The following is a 22,265-nucleotide window of genomic DNA, read 5'->3' as shown; positions in this document are numbered from 1 at the left end:
ACCTGGCGAGGGTGCCTTGGGGCCCAATTTATGTGCACGAACTTTCCGGTGGGCGAAAATTTGTAAACGGACCCAGGGGTTCAAAATGATGAGAAAAAGCCATGCGCCTGACGGTTTTGGGAATGGAGCTTGTTTAGTGTCCCAAATAGCTATCGTGCCCAGCGAGGGTGCCCTAGGGCCCAATTTCTATGCACGAACTTTTCGGCGGGCGAAAATTTGAAAACAAACCCAAGGGTTCAAAACGATGAGAAAAAGTCATGGGCTAGAAGGTTTTGGGAACGGAGCTCGTTTGGTGCCACAAACGGCTATCGGGCCCGACAGGGGTGCCCTAGGGCCTAATTTTTGTGTGCGAACTTTCTGCGAGCGAAAATTTGAAAACAGACCCAGGGGTTCAGAACGATGAGAAAAAGCTTTGCGCCAGGCGGTTTAGGGAACGAAGCTTGTTTGGTGCCTCAACGGCTATCGAGCCTGACAGGGGTGCCCCGTTTTGGGGTTGATGCCCTAAAGTCTCGTATTCTGTAATTCATAAACAGTTCGTACGAATGCTTGTGGTGATATTTTACTTCACTTCTTCATTTTGCTTTGTTGTTTGTTTTATTTGCTTTATCACAAACCAATAAACATAAAATCCCTGGTTATCTGTATGTAATTTAAGCATGTATGTGACAAGTGAATCATGTCTTAAGTGATAACCAAAATGGTCTGTAGTATATGGATATAGGAGGGAAACCTTATCCTGGTAACGCTATGGATGCGGCCCACTTTATGGAATGGTCACAAGTGTTGTGACTTGTCACAGATGGTTTGATCCTGATTATTCGTATAGGGGACATGCGAGCAAGGGCGTCTTATAGAAAGAGTTTGTATAAGACCTGACCACGAAGTGTTATTTAACACCATTCATGATAGAGGCTTCACTTCACTAGGATGACCATAGGTTCAGCTAGCCTTGTTAGTAGATATATGTCTAACCTAAGTAAGAGACACTAGGAGGCTACTAAATGGATCCTAAGATACTTAGCTTGGTCTAAAAACTTAAGACTAGTCTACCAAAATTTAGCTGAACCAAACTTAGAACTATATGGATATGTGGATGCTGACTATGCTGGTGATTTGGACAAAAGGAGGTCCCTAACAGGCTATCTATTCCTTTATGGTCCTAATCTAATCAGCTGGAAAGCAACATTACAACCTATAGTGGCTTTATCTACAACAGAAGCTGAGTATATGGCTTTAACTGAAGCAATTAAAGAGGCATTGTGGCTTAAGGGATTACTGAAAGATTTTTGGAATAAGTCAAACAGTGATAAAACTCTACTATGACAACCAAAGTGCTTTACATTTATCCCGAAATCCACAATACCATACTATAACTAAACACATTGATATATAGTATCATTTCATCAGAGACAAAGTAGAGATAGGGAAAATAGAAATCTTAAAGGTTCACACATCAGATAATGAAACAGACATGTCGACAAAGTCAGTATCAAAACTTAAATTGGTCAAATGTCTAGAACAAGTTGGTTTCAAACTTCCAGACATAGGGTAAACAGAATGGTCAGAATCAGGAAGATCAAAAGATTGCAGGCATTAGAGTCAAGGTGGAGAATTTGTAAAAAAAACCGTGACTCAAATACCTATTCAGCTAGTTTAGTTTTATAACTAATCTTATCTTGTAACGGTCAGTTGGTATGTGTTATAAATATCTCTGATCAAAACACAAAATTAAGAGTTTTTTCGTTCGTTCTATTTTTCTGTAAACTACAACAAGCTATAAGCAATCTTGACAAGAAAAAGATAGTGAATCTTCCTATGGATGTAGGCTTATTGGCCGAACCACGTAATCCTGTGTGTTTCTTCTTCTTCTCTTTATCTTCTTCATTCGATCTACATCAATCTTTCTGCAGATCACGAAAAATACAATCTTGTTATAAAATCATATCGTTTTCAGAGTATCAAGTCGGAACAAGTCTCGAATTTCTTCTATCAAGTAGCAGGTCCATCTCCGAGTTTCTTCGAGTAAAGATTAATACTCATCGAGTAGAATCGAGTAACGATCAACACTCTTTGAGTTCCATCAAGCGAAGAATATAAACTCATCGAGGATAGAAGGAAATTTCCATCGAGTATCGAGTATCTAACATCGAGGATTTAATAGAACTCTTCTCAACCATTTTTTCATTATCTCAGTATTGATCTTGATTAATTGGGCCTAGAAAAGATTGAATAATCGAACATATCTACTTAGACATTTATATTTACTTGCGAGAATTTTCTCCATCAGAGAAAAAAATTTATGTTTACACGAAGAATGAGTGAAGTGAAGTTACCTAAACAAGATGGAGATTATAATTTATACATCCCTATCTCTGCTCACGGCCTACTTGTATGTATATATATATATATATACGGGAGAATATACATATTAAACACATATATATTAAATAATAATAACAAATTTTTTTAGCTGAAATTAATAGATAATATCATAATACTCATTGACTCTAGTTATTAAATATTGTTAACAATTGATGGTCTTTTTGTAATGATTTTATTAATACTTTTTGTTTTACAATATTTTTTAATACCTTCTTACACGATTAATTGATCAGCGTTAGATCGTTATGTTTACCCAGCAAAAAGAAAAAGATTGATATCTTTGGCCCTTTGACCGTTTTATTTTACTCCAGATGCCACGTCATCGTGAAACACATGCCCAATTTTAATTTAATTTAATTTTCAGTTGAACCAAATTTCCAATATTAAATAAAAAAATTTAAAGTCATCGCCCCGCCAAAATTTTCACGATTCTCCGACCTCGTCCATGCCTTTATTTTGTTTTTTACCTACCTTCTTCACTCAGTAATGGCGTCCGGTTCTACAGTTCCCCTTCCAATTCCTCCTTCGTTTCTCAATTTTTCTCCTTCGTCATTCTCTTTTTTTCTTAGTTTTCGTTTACTTGCGTCTCATTATCTTGTGGTAGAGGCGATGGGATAGCAGTCAGGGAAAGCAATTTAATTAATGGTATGGAAATTTACGCCCATTTGTTGTTTATATTTGTTTTCGTGTCGCTTTCCTAAATTAATTATAGTTTTTGGGCCACAAGGACTTTTGTTTTTTCTAATGCATAAGTTCGTTGGCAGGCGAGGCGTTTAGGCCAGAGTTTGTTGACATTGATTTTGACGAGTCTTTATTCTCTAGTTAAGCAATATTTAACGTCAGTACTAGTTAATTTGATATGATTTTACTTGTTCCTGTTGCATTTGCTTGCATGGTTGAACCAACTGATTCAATTCTTTAGCTTCCACAATTGATTAATTGGCAAAGGACATTGGGAATTTTATAATGGTGAAGTGGCCTTAAGAATCCATAGAGCTTGGAGACTAGTTAGATTTATTTGGGGATGGAATATTGTGCCGGATAGCTATAAAACTTGTCTCTAATGTCCACTTCTGATAGATTAATCATCTAAACATGATACCTGCTGCCCTTTAAAGTACAGTTTACTATTTTTCTACTATCAGAGAATAATATTTCTAATCATGACAATATAGAAAATTAGTAAATGAATACAATGGAGAAGATCCAAACTCTTAAAACACCTAGCAAAGAGAAGCTACAGTATAGAGCCTCCAGAGTTGTAGTCTCGTTTACTAAGGTCAATGGCCTTTGAGTAATACCTCTGGGTAAAATCCTTGATACCTTCAAAGGTTAGCCTTGGAGTAAGTGCATTCTTGAAAGAGAAAAAAGAACAAATCAGAATCTAAGAAAGCTATAATTTAGGGAATTTCACATCTGGGAGAACAGATTAGGTCATGATCTCATTATGATTATTAGAAGGAAAATGGTTCACTTCAATCTTGCTGAAGGTTTTCAGTGTTAGTATAATAAATAAATTGTAGTTTTTCATACATTTTTACATTTCTTCTCGTAGAGCTTTCCTTAATTCTAAGTATAGCTGCAAATGATGCAATGGTCAGCGAATAATCTTTCTATGACACTTCCTTTTTGAATTATATAACTCTTACTCTGCTTGTTCCATAGGTGAATTCCATAAGTCTCGTTATTTAGCTGAGCTAGTTTTGCTTTTGCCCAGCTTGCGGCAGCTCTGTTTTCTGGCTTCTTAAAAAGCTCACCAATCTTAATCCAGTCCACTGGGTAGAACGCTGCTGGTGGCAATACAGTGACGTTGAAACCAGGTCTAGCTCTGGCTCCTGTTACCTTTGCTATTACTCTGGAGACCAGAAAAGGTCCATTATATCCCCATCTGTTCCCATCAAAATTTGATGCAAAATTTTCCATGAATTTCTCTAGAAGTGGATGCTTCTTATCAAAAACAAGAACAGCGTTATTCAGTATTGTCCAGTTCTTAGATACCGGATCAATACTTTGTGCACCAATAGCGTTCTTTAACCCCATGAAAGACTTCAAAACAATGAAATCTGTATCTATATAAACACCTCCATACTTGTATAAAACTGCAAGTCTCATTAGGTTAGATAGATTCTGAGCTAATGGAATCTGACCAGGGTCCTTTTTTCCACTCTTCATCTCATCAAACCAAGCCTCAACCGGAGTGCTTTTGAATAGAAAAGGCAAGTCCGGTGTGATTGCCTGAATTTTAAACCCATGATCAAGTAGAGGTTTAAGAATCTTGCAGCCTCTTTCTGAATCCAGCGTTCTTGATAGAATAGTTAAGCATCCGCGGGGATGAGACTTAAAAACACTTTCTGCTGCCATCAGTTCTCTTTCCCTGAAAGACCTTGCTGGAGATACCCATGTCATGAAGAATTGTGTCCCACACTCATGGCTGAGAAACTCCAGAAGTCGATTATGAAACTGCTGCGTCAAGTTGTTTGACTGCAAAATTCGAAAGTCAGGAAGGTGCTTCATAAACCAATCAATTCTTGCTTCTTTTGCTGAAAGATTCGATGGAACTACTAAAGAATCAAAAGTTTCACTATCATCATCATCTCTGTTTTCTGGTGAGGACTGCAGTGGCTCTCCAACTAAGGTTGGCTTAATTTGCAGTTGTGATATGCACTTAATTGTTGAGTTTGAATTTCTTTTCTCATCTATGGATACTGTTCGAATTGATACTTTGTAGATTATGCCATCTCCACATACAAGGAAGATGATGGCAGCAAACAGGATGGTAGGCAATATGGGTGATATAGCACACCTTTCAGACATTTCTCCCAGGTGGTTCTCCCACAAAAAGTGAAGTCTTCATCGAGGTATGCAAAATGAAGCTATTTCAATAAACTCATAATTAGGGGAAATTAGTTGGCGATTACACCAATGGAAGACACTATTAATTTATTCAGGCGCTTGCTTGGTCTGCGGGTTGAGGTTGGTCAGATTTTCGTAAAGTCCACGGAAGGAAATGGAATTGAAAAAGTCAAATCCAAATTCTTAAGAACAGTGACGAATGAATGTTTATCACAAAGGCTGTGCTTTAGTTACAAAGATCGAACGGTCGAGGATGAAAGCATTGTGTCAACATTTTTCTTTCCGTGGAAGCCTTTCACATCATGAAATAACGCAGCTACTATAGTTCAGGGTGGGTTGAACCGGGTTGACCCGCTGCTAAAAGTTTCGTAATTGCATTTCAAAAGGTGAAAACGGGAGAGGGAAAGTTAGGTTTATCATAATGGCACATATGGGCAAGATGAAAGCATAGAACATTAAATTAAGGAATGATAGCCGCAGGAATTAAACGAGAAGGGATGATAGATATACATCAGCTTCTGTTATTGTCCAAATTGCCCAAGTTTTGTGCAACTAAAAGCCAATTGCGTATTAAATATTAAGCATACGACTAACCATCTCGAGTCGGTCTAGTGATAAATAGGGAGACATGACCTTGATAAATGGTTAAGAGGTTATGAGTTAAATCCATGGTAACCATCTACATAAGATTTAATAATCTACGAGTTCTCTTGACATTAAAATATTGTAGGGTTAGACAAGATTAGTGAGATTAGTCAAGATGCGCATAAGCTAGTCCGGACACTCACAAACAAAAAAAAAAAAAACTTAAGCATACAACTTGCAGGTTCATTTACTTGGTTATTTCTGTTTTTCTGCGGGTAAGGTATTGCTTATCATGTGGTATAGCTTAGAGGAATCACAATAAGGTATGTTGTTTCATCTACAAAAAATCGTTTCTTCAAGCAATGAGGTAGGAAGAAATATTATTCTGATTAAAATAGGAAGAATAGTACTTATTTCAATTATATAGAATTTTATCTATCAAGCTTCCAGTATTAGTTTCATTTAAGAAATTGTAGTGGATAAGATTTAATAGTCTAAAAATGAATTCTTAAAAATATTTTTATTTTATTTTTGGGTAGGTTTATAGTTTCAAATTAAGTTGTTAATTTTCATTAAAAAATATTTTTTTTTTTTTTTAATTTTTGTGAAGCTAATATGTTATGAAATATTTTATTGATAATATTATGGGCGAGTTTATTGAGATATATTGTCACACCCCTTTTCATATTACCCTCTTAATCCGAGAAGAGATGTGAAAGCAGCAGTTACCAACCTTCTTATGACAACTATTGCCCAACATACTTCTATAAACTTGTGTCATTGGCTTCTGTTAAACTTGGCTAGTAGTTTATAATTATCCAGAACTTAACACACAATTACAACAACAACCTAAAGCATATTGACTATTACTTTTCAGAGTATCAACTCCAACACCAGACCTATTTACAACAATAGTTCAATATTAGCTCTATCCTATTTCCCATGACATGTACATATAAAACTAGGGTTTTAACAAGACTTAATGGACCACCTAAAAATCAAGCCTCCTATGATTCTTGAGTAGTGATTGACTGGCTGAACCGCTAGGCTTCGGGATGTTGACCGTGAAGGATCTCTTAACGAAGAGCATCCATGAGTACATTCGGATCTTTCCGATTTCACTGTGACCGAAATACAACATATACATTCTAACATACAGTTATGCAAACAAACAGTAATTAAAGGCATGCTTCGAACACTAAAGAACAAAGGGAGAGAGTTTTCATACTAGTTGAAGATACTCTTCAAGCTTTGGAACTCAACGCAGCGGAAGACCTCTACGCGATCTCTATCGCCCAATAAATGCGTCAGCTGCAGCAGCACGAACGTCTACACAAACGACAGCAACACGAACTATCACAAACAAGTGAACGCAGTGGGGACGACATCACCAAAATGGAGCCCTTGGTATTCTCGGAGTGAGAACCCAAAGTGTGGTCTTTGGTGAGTTTGGTAGAGGTAGGAGGAAGAATTAATCGTGTAGATGATAAACAAGTGGGAGAGAAAAGGAAGCTATCGTATAGCTAAATGCTTATCGTTTAGAAAAAGCTACACGATCGTGTAGGTTTTACTAAGCGATCATTTAGTAAAAGGTGGACGATCGTTTAGAAAACAAGCGATCGTTTAAGGACTAGCGTGCGATCGTTTAGGCGTGAGATGTGTGATCGTTTAGGTGCTAAGTGACTATCGTATAGGCTCTCGACTTATGCGATCGTTTACGTTTCCACACCGATGCCAAATTTTTTTAACTTTTCGAACTTTTGCAAAATGAAACAAAATTTCATTTTATTCTTTGGTTACAATAACCGACGCGACTGCTCCCACTAACGCACATTCGAGAGAAATTTTATGCCAATTATCATATAATTAACCAATTAAATAATTAATAAATATAATTATATTATATTCTTACCCTATAGTTTGATATCACATATCTACTATAGTAATTTCTCCTCTACTTGATATAAATCATATTTATATCTAATTTTCTTCAAAATAATGTATCTCATACATTTAGTCAATTATATCATATATAATTAACTAGTCCAATTATATCATATATAATCGAACTTCCTCTTGTCAATTTGAACATTTCAAATAAACCGAAATACTAATTCTCAACTTTATCTAAGCTACCCAGGAGACCTAATGGACCTGTGGCTCGAAGCTCCAATGGTCCATGAATAGATGACAAAACTCTTTAGCCACCATATCCACCATCTGTTAATTGTCAGACATTTCACTAAAGACCAACAGCTGAACTCTTCTTACAATAAATATATTTCTGTGTCCATCGGATATAACCAATCATGACCCACAGATGTTCGTAAGTACAGTTGAGCCAATTTATCGTTTTGCCCCTATAGTTACATCTCACTCATTAAGTACCACTGATTCCTCTAATAAACAATACAACATAGTCCAACTATGTGTGAACACCTCTCAGGCCAAGAGAAGGTGTGTGGCGCCACATTGTTCAAGCCCCGAAATCAGCCCTTAAGGGAGCTATTTATCTACTTACCCCTGCTTCGAGGAAGGAGTGAATTCCATCTTCTGTAGCTGAGTTTCCAACTCCCAAATCAGACAAATCCCCAAAATGGTTGGTTTGAATCGACGACCTGACCACTCATACCCATACAAATCAAAGAACCTCCCTCAATGGCAGGAGTTCCCAACTCACTCAGGATTGAGGTCATGTTACCTATGTTCATCCTAGTGAAGTGAAGTCTCTGTCATGAACAGTATTATATAACGAGACGTTAACACTTCTTGGTCAGGTTTTATACAAACTCTTTGTATAGAACGCCCCTACTTGCATGTTCCCAACACGAATGATCAGGATCAGACCATCTGTGACAAGTCACAGCACTTATGACCATTCCACAAAGCGAGCCGCATTCGTAGCGTTACCAGGATAAGGTTTCCCTCCTATATCCATACACTACAGACCATTTTGGTTATCACTCAAGACATGATCCACTTGTATGTTACCACATACATACTTAAGTTACATACAGATAACTAGGAATTTTATGTTTATTGGTTTGTGGTAAAGAAAATAAAACATGCAGCTGAGCAAAATACAAGATGTGAAGTAAAATATCATATATTATACAACACAAGCTTTCGTACAAGCTGTTTACAAACTACAGGGCACGAGACTTTAGGGCATCAACCCCAACAGACTGCTACTTAGGGAGGAAAAAATTAAAAATGATGAGCTTTAAATGCCTGTAAAGTGACTTCTTTAAAGGAAACATGCTTTCATTAACTCATGATATAAACGTGTTTATAACAAAACATTTACATCACATTCTAAGGTTCAGAATCAAGAATTTAAAAATATAAAATCATAGCATGTAAATCTTGGACTAAAACTCATTAACATTCCTTGTAAAATTCTTCTACTCTCTTGCATGAACATGGGGGGGAGACTTTTTGCTCGATCCCTAATAACCTTAATTGAGAAGAGAGCTCTTTTGCTCGATCTCATCAACGTCAATAACATAGATCTTACGTGCATGTAGAACAAGATATGATCTCACTTACCTTAGCATAACTTTGGTAGCAAGGATCGTCACATATTTGGATACCTTACCATACCTTCGGTACCAAATACTCAAGAGTAGGTTGTACATAGCAAATATGCATGTTAACATCATAAGCATCATATTCATCATCATGCTTAAGGGAATCAGTAAATAGCTCATTTTAAATGCTAAGTCATGGTATAAAACACAAGTGGAACACATGGAAATTATATGTAAAGCGGTCTTTAAACCATTAACATGCATTCATGCTCGCCTCCCTTTACTTAAAGCATGCGTTGAAACATCACGATTAAAGAAACTATGTGTTGGAAAGATCAAGATAAATCTGATTATGTGTTAGAAATTCATAAGTAAAATACTTATCAAATATTTTGAAAATTAGTCACTCACAGTCTTTGGGTTACTTCCTTAAAGGACTGTATGCCTCCCCTATATGCATCTGTCCTGTAAAAATAATAAGAGCCTTTGTTAACGTCTTAGCTTTCTCTCGAGCTTAATTTATTATTCAAGGTAATGCATAATAAGCCTCAAATCTAGTTCAACACATCATTTCATTTCTTTTCCTACTCGACGCATCCTCAGTATAATGTATTTAGCGCATAAATACACTTAAACGAACTTTTACCTTGCAACCAACTAGTGTGTGTGGTAGCTCGCACAAGATACTCTTAGGTATCAAAGCGTGATGGCTTCACCTATGTGACGATCACTTGCCCATGCTTACATTTGCTTGCTTATGCGTGGGTTATAACTGCCTGCTTGTTCATCCAATCAAAATTTCATATTGCACTTTCAATTTGAAGAACTTAAATTCCAGATACAATCTCATGAAACTTCCTTCTAAGAACTTATTCCTAAACATCTCAACTACATTACCTTAGAATTCCAGCTTCTGGTTCCTTTGCCCCGAGCTTGGAATTCACCAATTCTTACAACTCGTCCATATGGCCTTAGATTCTCAAATGCTTGAAGAAATACTTCAACTTATAGTCAAATCCATAGAAATTCCTCTTTGGCAACTTTGTCTCAACTCCTTCAAACTCCAAACTTAAGTTGACAGATATTCTCCTACCTTAGCTCACGTAAAATGGCAAAACCAAGCATATCCATTCAAAATTTCCTTTAATACTAAATTTGCATGGTTATTAAGTTTCTTAAAATGATAGTTGCCATACTTAACCCATCTTTAAGGCCTCTAAGCATGCCACGTAGTCTACTAATTTAGTGTTTAAATTGAATGCTTAAGTCTCTTACCAACGCCCAGGCTCGTATTCCTGCTAACGTTCGGCCTCGACCAACACATACCACGACTAACATCGCATCCTTTACCTTTAGCATGCCTCAACACTCCTCGACTACCATGCGTTCACTTAGACAACCTCAATTGCCCAACTACTATCCATCCTAGGCCTTCACTGACCTCTAAGCCCTTGACGCATACCTCTGTTACACTTAATCAATTTTCCACCCTTAGGTTCTTAAGCCCATAAACACCTATGCGTTCCTCACTTGTCTTAGCTTTCCCATAAGTGTTGGCTGCTCTTTGCTACCCGAGAGCACCTCATCTCAAGACTTAGAAATTTTTCCCCATCTCTACCTCACACGCATACTCATTATAACTTCTATAATTTTTCAACTACTACAAACATTATAATCACATACTTACAAGAACTTATACACATAATTAGGATAATTAACACATAACTAAAGGAACTTAAATGTAATTAACTAGTAAAATAGGATTAGGAGATTACATATATACTTAGTTTTTCATCGATGTTTTAATTTAATCCTCATATATCAAAATCTGCAACTTTGGTTAAAATTCATTTACTCTTATACTTTCAATTGTTTAATTTTAGTCTTTATATAATATGTTTTTAATAAATTTTAACATTAGTTCTTATACTTTCAACAAATCTTAAATTTAGTCATTTAACGTTTTTTTTGTTTTTCTTTTTAAATTATTATTATTATTATTATTATTATTATTAAGGAAATTAGCTAAATAGTAGTAGTAATTTTCATACAACGTAGGATACTATTAAAATATATTTTTACTTAAAATTAAACAATTAAAAATATATGATCAAAATAGAACAAAATACATTGGCAAAATTAGTATAGTATTTAACCTAATTTTATTTATTTCGATAACGTTAAAAATACCCACTTTCATGTTTTTAGCTACACTGAAGAGAAGCTGACTCAACTAAACATAATATACATGTATGTAGGTATTTTACGTTGATGCGATAAGACCAAACCTATGAGTTTTATTTAATTTATTTTGGTAATGATTAAATAAATGCTATTTAATTAGTTTACTTCAAATGACAGTTAACCTTAGCCACACATATTCCGCCAAATTTCTCTCTATCTCTCAACCCACCTTCCGTCTCCCCCTCTTGAATTTGATGATGAGAGATGGAGGGGGAGTGAGGATGGAATTATCGTACATATTTCTAAATAATTTTAGAAGAATTAAAATCACTATTATAAGATCTATTTTAAAACACATTTTTAATCCTTCAAAATTAATTTAATATTTAATTTTATACTTTTAAACACGTTTTTTATTCTATAGAATTGATATTGAATGATGAAAGAGATTTTTCTAATGATTTTGAAAATGACAAAATTGATTTTAAGTGTATGAATTATAATATTAAATTTATCTTCATTCACAAGTTTAGGTTTTTAGATCAATTAATGATTTAAGATAGTATAGAACAGGTGATTTAGGAGGTCATGTGTTCATACACCATCAAATGTGATTTCCTCTTCAATTGATGTTGATTTTCATTTGTTCGGTCTTCTTCATATTTCAAGCTAACAAGTAAGAAAGAGTGTTAGATGATATGATATTAAATTTGTCTTTATCTATAAGTTCAAGTTTTTGGGTCAATTGACGATTTAAGATTAAGCATTTCATAATCACCCTAAAAAATGTCACGGAAAGAAAATAGGAGACAGAGAAATATTGTTTATGTTCGGTATTAAGCAAGTTTAGTAAATATATTTGTTAAGTTATCTTCTTTACGACAATATTTATTGAATTCTTAATATTTTTTCTCAAGTACAACAAAGGGAGGTGTCATGCGATCCAGAGAACAGAGCATCAATATTGAAATAGTGCTGTTGTTCCGTTGCGGGCATACAACAAATCGATTCCTTTCTCTTTTATCAATCAATAAGTTTGATTTTTCATCAAGCAGTTTGCAGTTTCAACGAGGAAGGATTTTACATTTGTTTCCTTTTTCTCTTTAAGTACAATAAAGGGAGGAAGGAAAATTTGAATCTTTGAAATTTTAATATGAGAAAAACAAAGGATTATGTCATTGCAAAGTTGAAACAATGAATGATTTAGTAAAGCTTGTTGAGCCAAAAACAATAGAAATCTGTATTACAAAGAAGAACATAACAATATTTAAAACTTAACATAACAACCCTCTAACAAAAAGTTCTATACTTGCTCCACAATTATAATGCATGAATAACAAAGTAACTAATCCCTAAAAATAGGAACAACCTTTGACACAATCAACTTAAACAGGGTGGACTTGTTTCAGTCCTAAAGTATTTTCTTAACACTCCTTCTTACTTTAGGAGCTACAAATACCAAGTCTTGACCTTAGAAACTCAAACTTGCAAGCAGACAATGGTTTTGTTAAAATATCTGCAAATTGATTTTCTGTTTTGTAGTAGACAAGAGTTACATCTCCATGTTTCTGTACTTCCCTTAAGAAAAATAACTTGATGTTAAAATGTTTAGTCTTTCCATGAAACATAGGATTATGAGAGTGAAAGATAGCAATAGCAGCTTGGTTGTCAACAAGAATCTCTATGCTTTCTTTGTGCTCAAAATCAAGGTTAAATAAAAATTTTCTTAGCCATAAAGCTTGATTAACAGTAGCTGTTGCAGCAATAAACTTTACTTCGATAGTGGATTGGGCTACAGTTTCTTGCTTCTTTGAGCTCCATGAGAAAACACTAGAGCCAAGAGTAAAACAATAGCCTGAAGTGCTCTTCATATCATCAATGGAACCTCCCCAGTCACTGTCAGAAAAACCAACCAGCTTGAACTTCTTGCTTCTTGTGAACTTGATACCAAAATCACTTGTGCCTTTTACATATCGTATCACTCTTTTGGCAGCCTTGAGATGTAATTCGCTTGCACAATGCATAAATCGAGACAAAATACTTACAACATTCAAAATGTCTGGCCTTGTTGCTGTGAGATACATCAAGCAACCAATCGAACTTCTAAAATATCCTTCATCAACTTTGACAGCACCATCTTCTTTGCATAGCTTCTCCTTTTGATTCATTGGAGTTATTGCATTCATCCATTTGAAACTTCTTCAGTATTTCCTTTACATATTTTTTCTGGCATATGAAAACTTCATCTTTCTCTTACTTAATCTCCATGCCAAGGAAGTATGACATAAACCCCAGATCTGTCATTTCAAACGTCTTCATCATCTCTTATTTGAAATTCTGAATATGATCTGTGTTGTTTTCTATAACCAGTAAGTCATCAATAAACAATGAAACCATAAGAATGTCAGTACCATTGCACTTAACATACAAGGTTGTTTCTGATAGACTTTTCACAAAACTCAAGTTTAGCAAATATTCATCAATTTTGCTGTACCAAGCTCTTGGAGCTTGTTTTAATCCATAGAAAGCCTTCTTGAGAAGATAAACCTTATCTCCTTCATCTTCCTTCACAAATCCTTGGGGTTATTTAATATAAATTTCTTCCTGTAGGACACCATTTAAAAAAGTTGATTTGACATCCAACTGGAAAACTTTCCAGGCCTTTTGTGCAGCTATTGCAAACAGTAACCTGATTGTGTCTAATCTAGCAATAGGAGCAAAAGTGTCAGAGTAATCGACACCAAAGATTTGAGCATACCCTTTAACCACAAGTCTGGCTTTGTGTTTGTTGATCGAGCCATCGGTATTAAGCTTGGTTCTAAACACCCACTTCACCCCCAATTACCTTCCTGCCTTGAGGTCTATCTACAAGAATCCAAGTCTCGTTCTTCTCTATCATTGACATCTCCTCCTCCATTACATCCATCAACCTTTGATCCTTTTTTGCTTCTACATAGTCAGCGGGTTCACACACAGCAACATTGCATCTTTCATAAACATCTAAGAGTAACCTTGTTCCTCTCACAGACACATCATCCACTGTCTCATTTTGCTAATCTTCTTCTTCTTTGATGCTTGAACCAGAGAACTTGAGTTTCTCTGTTATATTCTGATCCTTCTTTTTTGTTTCATCCCAGCTCCACTCTTCATCCTCCAGGAAGTGGACGTCCCTATTAACAATAATATTTCCAGTTTGTGGCTGGAAAATTTTATAGGCCTTGATGACAGTACTATAGCCTATAAAAATACCTGATAAAGCTCTCCTATCAAGCTTGTCATGCTTGCTCTATGGAATATGAGTAAAACACAAGCAACCAAATACTCTAAGAAATTTCAACGAGGGTTTGTAGCCATACCAAGCCTCAAATGGTGTTTGTTCCTTCACTGCCTTTGTCGGAAGCCTGTTCTGAAGAAACACAGCCGTATTTGCTGCCTCTGCCCAAAACTTCTTTGGCAGATTTTTCTCATGCAACATGCATCTTGACATCTCCATGATTTATCTATTTCTTCTCTCATTAACTCCATTTTATTGAGGTGTGTAAGGGGCTGTAAGTTGATGCTCTATGCCGGAATTTTCACAAAACTTGTCAAATTCTGCCGAAGTGTACTCCTTCCCATTGTCGGATCTTACAATTTTAATTTTGCAGCCACTTTCATTCTCAACTCTTACTTTGAATTTCCAAAAAACTTGAGCTACTTCTGATTTAAACTTTAAAAAAAAAAAAAAAAATCCAGCACATTCAGGCAAAGTCATCAATAAAGGCAATATAATAGAGACTACCTTTTAAAGAAGGTGTTCTTTGCGGTCCTACAACATTTGTGTGGATGAGCTGCAACTTGCAAGTGGCTCTCCAGGTTGACTTCGGGAATGGCTTCCTGTTTAGTTTTCCAAATTGACATGCTTAATAGCTTGAGATTGCATTACCAAGCTTGAGAACATCAAGTGCTAGCTTCTTTTCTTTTAGTTGCAGCAAACCTTGATGATGATAGTGTCCAACTCTCTCTTGTGCCAAATTTGTGTGACATCTTCCTTGAGAAGAAAAACAGATTGTTCCTTCTCTAAAGGATTGAGTGAGAAACTCTTTCCTTTCATTTTAAATTTGAAATTTCCTGATTAGCTGCATTCTTAATCAAACAATATTTATCTTCAAAAGTAACTTTAAAGCCTTTTTCAATAAGTTGACCCACACTCAACAAATTATGGTTAATGTTGGGAATAAAGAGAACATCTTGTATATGTTTTGTACTTGTATAGCTTGTAATCACAATAGTGTCTTTTCCTTTGACAGAGATGTAATCCCCATTGCCGATTCTTTCTTTGGTGATGTTAGTTGGCTTCAAATCTCTAAACAATTCCTTGTCATAAGTCATATGATTGGTGCAGCCATTGTCAATTAGCCAATTTTTGTTTGATTCACTACCCATGAAACATGTAGCCACAAACAATTGATCTTTCTCCTCTTCCTCCTGATCAACAATCTTAGCCTCTTCCCCTTGCTGTTGATTCTTGCTCCTGTAAATTACAGCTTCATGCCCCATTTGGTTACATTTGGTGCACTTGGCGTCTGGTCTTCTCCAACATTTGAAAGGAGGATGACACTTTCTATTGCAATGTTGACATGGAGGATATGACCCCTTTTTAAATTTTACTTTGTTGTTGGCTGAGGATTCTCCATTAAGGTTTTGATTCTTCTTGTTGTTCCTTGCATTCTCATGTTTGGCTTACACGACTCCTTCAACAACACCTTCTAGCCTTATAGCTCTTCTTTGCTCCTGTGCTTGTAAAGCATTGAGAATTTCTACAAGAGTAATTTGAGTTAGATCCTTGGTATTTTCTAAGGTTGAAATAGATGTCTTAAATTTTTCAGGCACTGTTACAAGATTCTTTTCAACAATTCTTGAGTCCTTAAATGTAGAACCAAGTAATCTGATTCGGTTTGCTATGCCCAATAACCTATCAGAATACTCTTTAATTGATTTTGTTTCCTTCATCCTCTCCAACTTAAATTCTCGAATCAAATTTAGCACACACATTCCTTTGATTCTTGCATCTTCCTCATTAGGGGTGGTCATTCAAACCACAAAAACCAAACCGTTTCTAAAAATCGAACCGAAAACTCAGTGAAACCGAAAAATGCGAATTTTTTAAAAATGTCAAAACCAAATTTTAAATCGAACTGAACCGCATATATGCGGTTCGATTCGATTTGAACCAATAAATTGGTTCAGTTCGGTTTGACCACCAAACCGAACCGTTTCCACCCCTATCCCCCATACTCTAACTTGAGATACTTCCATATCTCATATGTTGATTTTAGAGTCATAATCCAAGTGAATATAGTAGATGAGACTGCAACAAACAAACAAGTCGTTGCCTTGGATTTCCTTATCTTTTTCTCCTTATGCAATTTAATCTGTGTCATGGTAGGATTATTTAGGAGGTCAGGAATTTCATAATCCTCTTCCACAGCTTCCCAAATATCTAAAGCTTCCATATATGCCTTCATATGAACTATCCAAACCTAGTAGTTGTCTTCATCAAATACTGGTGGAGACATTGAAGAAAAATTGGAACTTGCTTGAATGTCCATGACACAAAAAACACTCGCTCACAGATCCCTCAAGAATAAGGCTCTAATACCAATTGTTGTTTTAATATGAGAAAAACAAAGGATTCTGTTATTGCAAAGTTGAAGCAATGAATTATTTAGTAAAGCTTGTTGAGCCAAAGACAACAGAAATCTGCATTACAAAGAGGAACATAACAATATTTAAAGCTTAGCATAACAACCTTCTAACAAAAAGTCCTATACTTGCTCCACAATTATAGAGCATGAATAACAAAGTAAATAATCCCTAAAAATAGAAACAACCTTTGACACAATCAACTTAAACAGAGTGAACTTGTTTCAGTCCTAAAGCATTTTCTTAACATAATTTAAAGAAAGTAGTACATGTTAAATATTATTGAGTTATACTCACATTGACATTTAATTCTTAATATTATCAAATTATTAAATTTGATTTCATTAAATTTTAGTAAACAAATAATAAATAATTATTGAATATTATATTCCTAAATTTTTTAGGATGATTATCTTACTAGTTTAAAGAAGTGTAGGAGGAAAAAAAAAATCAAGTTAGTTTTTCGTTATCACTAACAACAGGAAAACTAATGTTATGGAACATGTTTAACCATTTTCCATTTTTTAAAAAAAAATTACAAGGTAGATTAATTTTTTTCCTTTTTTTTTTTAGAATAGATGATATTATTATACAACAACAAGGAGGATCCCACATCCCGAGATCAAAGCATCAATGCAACAAAGCACAAGCAAAGACAGGGCAACAAAACGCACACAAAGCTAACAAGATAAAACCTGAACATAACCAAACATAAACGTAAAAAAACCCCCAAATATTAGGGAGAAAGCCAGATAAGAGTGACCAAAATCCCACAACAAGGGACAACAACAAAACAGAGAACAACAACAAGTTCAAAAAGAAGAAAAACAACTGTAACATGCTAGATAAGACCAAGAAGATCAACCCACTAGGAAGCAACACGAGCATGAACCGTAGAGACCATAAGGTGAAACAAAGCAGACACCGACCTCAGACCACCCCTATGTAGCCGCCGATTACGTTCCTGACAGATGTAGTATATGGAAGCACACCAGAATACATGAAACAACTTACTACGCACCCCTTTACCCGACCCCACTCGACTCAACCAACTCAACTCATCCCAACCTGCCACTCAATGCGACGAACCTGACTGACGCAACACACCAGACCACACCTCTCTCCCAAACCCACACTCAAAAAATAAATGATCCCGAGACTCTATACTCCCACACACAGAAGACATCCCCCCTCTGACAACACACCCCAGCTCTTCAACAATTCCTGCATACCCAACCTGTCCCTCACAGCTAACCATGCACAGAAGAAGTGGCGCGGAATACCATCCCCCGCCCACAAAATACTAGCCCAAGACACCCTAGGACGACGAGGACGCAAACTCTCCCAAGCACTATCGATAGAAAAATAATCACTAGTACCTGGCTCCCAAACCCAATAATCCTCCCCCCTCACCCTAGGCCCCACTGCCTGAATAAAACCCTAGATCTCAAGCAACTCCCAAGACACTGTAGGCCACCTTCAACCTCCCTCACTATCTAAGAACTCTGATAACCTGGCCTCCAAACTACTCCCTGCATCATAAACCACCGTAGACCCATATGAAACGCCGTGGCAACCAAGGATCCCACCAAACAAAACAAGACCGTCCATCATCGACCATCAAATGAACCAGATGCTTGAATCTATCTCTATAGTGCAAGATAGTCCTCAAGCACCAAGACCTTCCAACCTCACTCCGAACAGCCCACAAAGCCGCCCCTGCAAAACATATGCCTCCACCCACGCCACCCATAATGAACCCAATTTAATTAAAAGAAGCTAGAGCAGCTTCGTAATAGCAGCCTGATTTTATGAAGCCACATGTTTCATACCCAAACCCCCCTATCCCAACGGCAAGTAACCTCATCCCACGCCACCCGTGCATCACCACGACTCACCGCACTTCCCTTCCATAAATAACTACGTAACAAACGATCAACCTCATGAGTTACACATGCAGGCAACACGAAGATGCTACATCAAAACACCTGAAAGGACTGTAAAACAGACCTAACAAGTTGCAACCTTCCAGCAAAAGAGAGAGACCGCACTACCTATCTTCTAATACGAGTTGTAATCCTCTGTATTAAAGGCACACAATCCACAGCCCTCAGCCGACCAACCAATAATGGTAACCCCCGATGCCTAATAGGCTGCGAACCATGAGAGAACCCCATAAATGCAGCCAACTCCTCTGCCTCACCAGATTCCACACCCAAAACAAACATGGAACTCTTCCCAACATTTGCAACTAACCCAGACAGCCCTGCAAAATCCGCCAAGATCTGCCTCACAAACTCCAAAGAATCTCTCTCAGCTGCACAGAAAATCATCAAATCGTCTACAAAAACAAAATGAGTCAGGCCGACACGCTCACACCGATCATGGAACCTAAACCACATAGGAGACTTATTCAACAACCTGAACAAGACCTCCATCACCATCACAAACAAAAAGGGAGACAATGGATCCCCCTGCCTCAACCCATTCCTACCAGGAAAAAAACCCCTCAAGGGAACCATTAATCATCACAGAGAATGTAGGTGACATAACACAAGCCCTCACCCAACTAACAAATTGAAGGGGCGTACCTATAGCCAGCAACACACCAAACAGAAAATCCCGGTTGACTGAATCGTACGCCTTCTAAAGGTCTACCTTTAACACACAATGCAGATTCCCTTTGCCCACCTTGTAGGCCCCCACAAGCTCCTGACACAATAAAGTTATCGAAAATTGACCTACCAGGAACAAACGTAAACTGGTTATCACTGATGAAAGAAGGCCACCATAACCTTAATCTTTCAGCTAAGATCCTCGAGATACACTTGTACACAACATTGCAATAAGAGATAGGACGAAACTTCTCCATACGTTCAACTCCCCGTCTCTTTGGGATAAGAGTAATAGCAGTAGAATTAACTCCACCAGACAGGTAACAGGACTAAAAAAAGTTCAGTACAGCATCACAAAAATCATCCCCAACCACACTCCAAGCAGCTCTGTAAAAATCCATCAAAAACCCATCGGGCCCAGAGCCTTCTCAGACTTCATTGAGAATAAGACCTTCTGAATTTCCTCGGACCAGCTGAACTGCACAATATGCCTAATCTGAGTAGTAAGATCCCTATACCCCATCAGCTAAGGCCCCAAACTACCTCGAAAGAACTCAACTGCTACCCCTGCCACTCTATCTGCACTGTCTGGCGAGTCCCCTCAGCATCCACAACCGTAAATAAACCACTGCAACTACGACGAGATCGAACACAGCGATGGAAGAATGTTGTGTTCATATCATCTAACTCTAGCCACCCCACTCTGGCCTTCTACCGGAGCGACGCCTCCTCCAATCTAGCCACTAACCATAACATCTCAGTAGCCCGAGCCACCTCCGCACATACTGATTCTGAGTGAGGATCCCTCTCCACCTCAGCCTGAGCAGCATCCATAATCTGCCTAGTTACCCGTACCTCCTCAAATAACACAGAGATATGCCTACCAAACGAAGCACGTAACACCCTCTTCACTACCTTTAAATTTTGCACAAAGCTAACCATGGGAGACACATCCTCAGACTTTCTCCACACTGACCTGATAGTATCAATAAAACCACCAGCCTCCACCCAATGAGAAAAATTGCGAAACGTAGGAGGCGGTTTACTCCTCGTTTCATTTGTAGAAACTAGAAGAGGACTATGATTAGAAATCCCCCACTAACCAACCCTAACCTCCGAATAGAGAAAAGCTACCTTCCACGCCTCATTAGACAAGCAACGATCCAACCGGCGCAAGATACCATCCCCCTGAATTTTACTAGTCCAAGTAAACTAGTTACTTGTCACACCCAACTCAACCAGATCTGCCTCCAACAACGTTCCATCAAATTCCTCCATCTCCCTCCAGCTAGGGCAACCTCCAAAATCCTTCAAACTACTATGAATAGCATTAAAATCCCCCAGAACAACTCCAAGAAGCTACCACGAGGCATACACATCAATCAACTGAGACCACAAATTCCTCCTCTCGCTCACGTGATTAGAGGCATACACAACACCAATATGCTCCTTAGCACTAGATACAATATCCACCAAGGTTCCAGAAATGAACTGATCCCCGATGATATCTATAAAAAAAATCATAGACACTCTTCCGCCACATCACCCAGATCCTCCAAACTTCTTTCCCACTATAACTACACACACACCTCCAAGCATCACCAATCCTATTCACCACTATATCAAAGTTCTCGCGATGAACCCTCGTCTCAAGCAAACAACAAAAGGTAACAGAGGAGGAAACCAGAAAATCTGCCACCACCCTACATTTAACAGGGTCATTCAAACCCCTGACATTCCAGGAACACCAAATCATGAATCCTGCGAGAAATCACACCTACCACCTCCCATTGGACTTTTGCCCAAACTTCTGAACATCCCCTCCATAACTGACAACGGATTAGGATCTGCCTGCACTAAAGCTAGTGCCAGCAAGTCTCCCCCCTCATCACACAAAACTTCAAACTGATTACATTCGTCAACATGCTTTACAAAACCCATAATTCCTGGGGACCCATAAACTACTTTGTTCCTTAAGGGCACGGAACCCGGTGATCCACTGCCTCCCCTATGCCCTACACCTCCTCTATCACGCCGACAACAACTAACCATAGTAAACTCGTCATCATTCCCCGCACCTCTATTCCCAACCACTAGGCTAACTTCTCTACCATCAATACCAAAATCCTGCCCCTTCTTCACACAGACACGTCCCCCATTCTCCCTAGACACTCCTCATTTACCGTCACAATACATAACTCTTGACTCTTTGCCACACCTTGTTTCTCACAGACTGCTCCTGGATGCCCAAAGGAACCACAACAAGCACACCTACGGGGTTTCCACTCATACACTACTGGAATAGTACGAGATTTCCACTCATACACTACTGGAACCATGACTGAAGAGGGAAATAACAAATCCCCATCCACCTGAACACAAACCCTCGCATACGATAACCACCGCCGCTCTCTTGTTGCAACATCAAAAG

At 37.4% G+C, this 22,265-nt stretch overlaps 3 protein-coding genes and 1 pseudogene across 4 annotated transcripts; all 4 read right to left on the bottom strand.

The window, feature by feature from the left end:
• Positions 1–3,557: 3,557 nt before the first annotated feature.
• LOC120090207 (alpha 1,4-glycosyltransferase family protein) lies at positions 3,558–5,514 on the bottom strand. 2 transcript variants are annotated; one of them, XM_039047750.2, is made up of 2 exons: positions 4,032–5,323; positions 3,558–3,736 (listed from the first exon to the last, which is right to left on the bottom strand). In XM_039047750.2, exons 1-2 carry the CDS (start codon positions 5,194–5,196, stop codon positions 3,708–3,710), a joined length of 1,194 nt encoding a protein of 397 aa, XP_038903678.1. In that variant the 5' UTR covers positions 5,197–5,323; the 3' UTR covers positions 3,558–3,707. The 2 variants fall into 2 exon arrangements, with proteins under 2 accessions (XP_038903678.1, XP_090162791.1); XM_090306665.1 differs by lacking the exon at positions 3,558–3,736 and having other exon boundaries at positions 3,800–5,514.
• A 7,462-nt stretch (positions 5,515–12,976) lies between these two features.
• On the bottom strand, positions 12,977–13,702 carry LOC150032787 (secreted RxLR effector protein 161 pseudogene; annotated as a pseudogene).
• Positions 13,703–13,859: 157 nt separating this feature from the next.
• Positions 13,860–15,027, bottom strand: LOC150032786 (uncharacterized). The gene is made up of 5 exons (XM_090307019.1): positions 14,891–15,027; positions 14,624–14,704; positions 14,380–14,521; positions 14,179–14,238; positions 13,860–14,099 (listed from the first exon to the last, which is right to left on the bottom strand). Exons 1-5 carry the CDS (start codon positions 15,025–15,027, stop codon positions 13,860–13,862), a joined length of 660 nt encoding a protein of 219 aa, XP_090163145.1.
• Positions 15,028–16,256: 1,229 nt separating this feature from the next.
• On the bottom strand, positions 16,257–16,607 carry LOC120090756 (uncharacterized). The gene has a single exon (XM_039048465.1). It carries the CDS (start codon positions 16,605–16,607, stop codon positions 16,257–16,259), a length of 351 nt encoding a protein of 116 aa, XP_038904393.1.
• Between the last annotated feature and the right edge of the window lie 5,658 nt (positions 16,608–22,265).

Source organism: Benincasa hispida, chromosome 11 (assembly GCF_027475165.1).
Source record: "Benincasa hispida cultivar pf3 chromosome 11, pf3_genome.v1.1, whole genome shotgun sequence".
NCBI classification, from domain to species: domain Eukaryota; kingdom Viridiplantae; phylum Streptophyta; class Magnoliopsida; order Cucurbitales; family Cucurbitaceae; genus Benincasa; species Benincasa hispida.
This window is presented reverse-complemented; position numbering and strand designations above follow the sequence as displayed.

Bases quoted from the DNA above. Each gene is read 5' to 3' on its own strand.
- LOC120090756 (XM_039048465.1), bottom strand. From the start codon at position 16,607: ATGACCACCCCTAATGAGGAAGATGCAAGAATCAAAGGAATGTGTGTG.
- LOC150032786 (XM_090307019.1), bottom strand. From the start codon at position 15,027: ATGGAGATGTCAAGATGCATGTTGCATGAGAAAAATCTGCCAAAGAAG. The intron at 14,705-14,890 runs GTATGGCTACAA...TATTGTTAATAG, and splicing joins CAAACACCATTTGAGGCTTG to GGACGTCCACTTCCTGGAGG. The intron at 14,522-14,623 runs GTTCTCTGGTTC...TGTTTATGAAAG, and splicing joins AATATAACAGAGAAACTCAA to ATGCAATGTTGCTGTGTGTG.
- LOC120090207 (XM_090306665.1), bottom strand. From the start codon at position 5,196: ATGTCTGAAAGGTGTGCTATATCACCCATATTGCCTACCATCCTGTTT.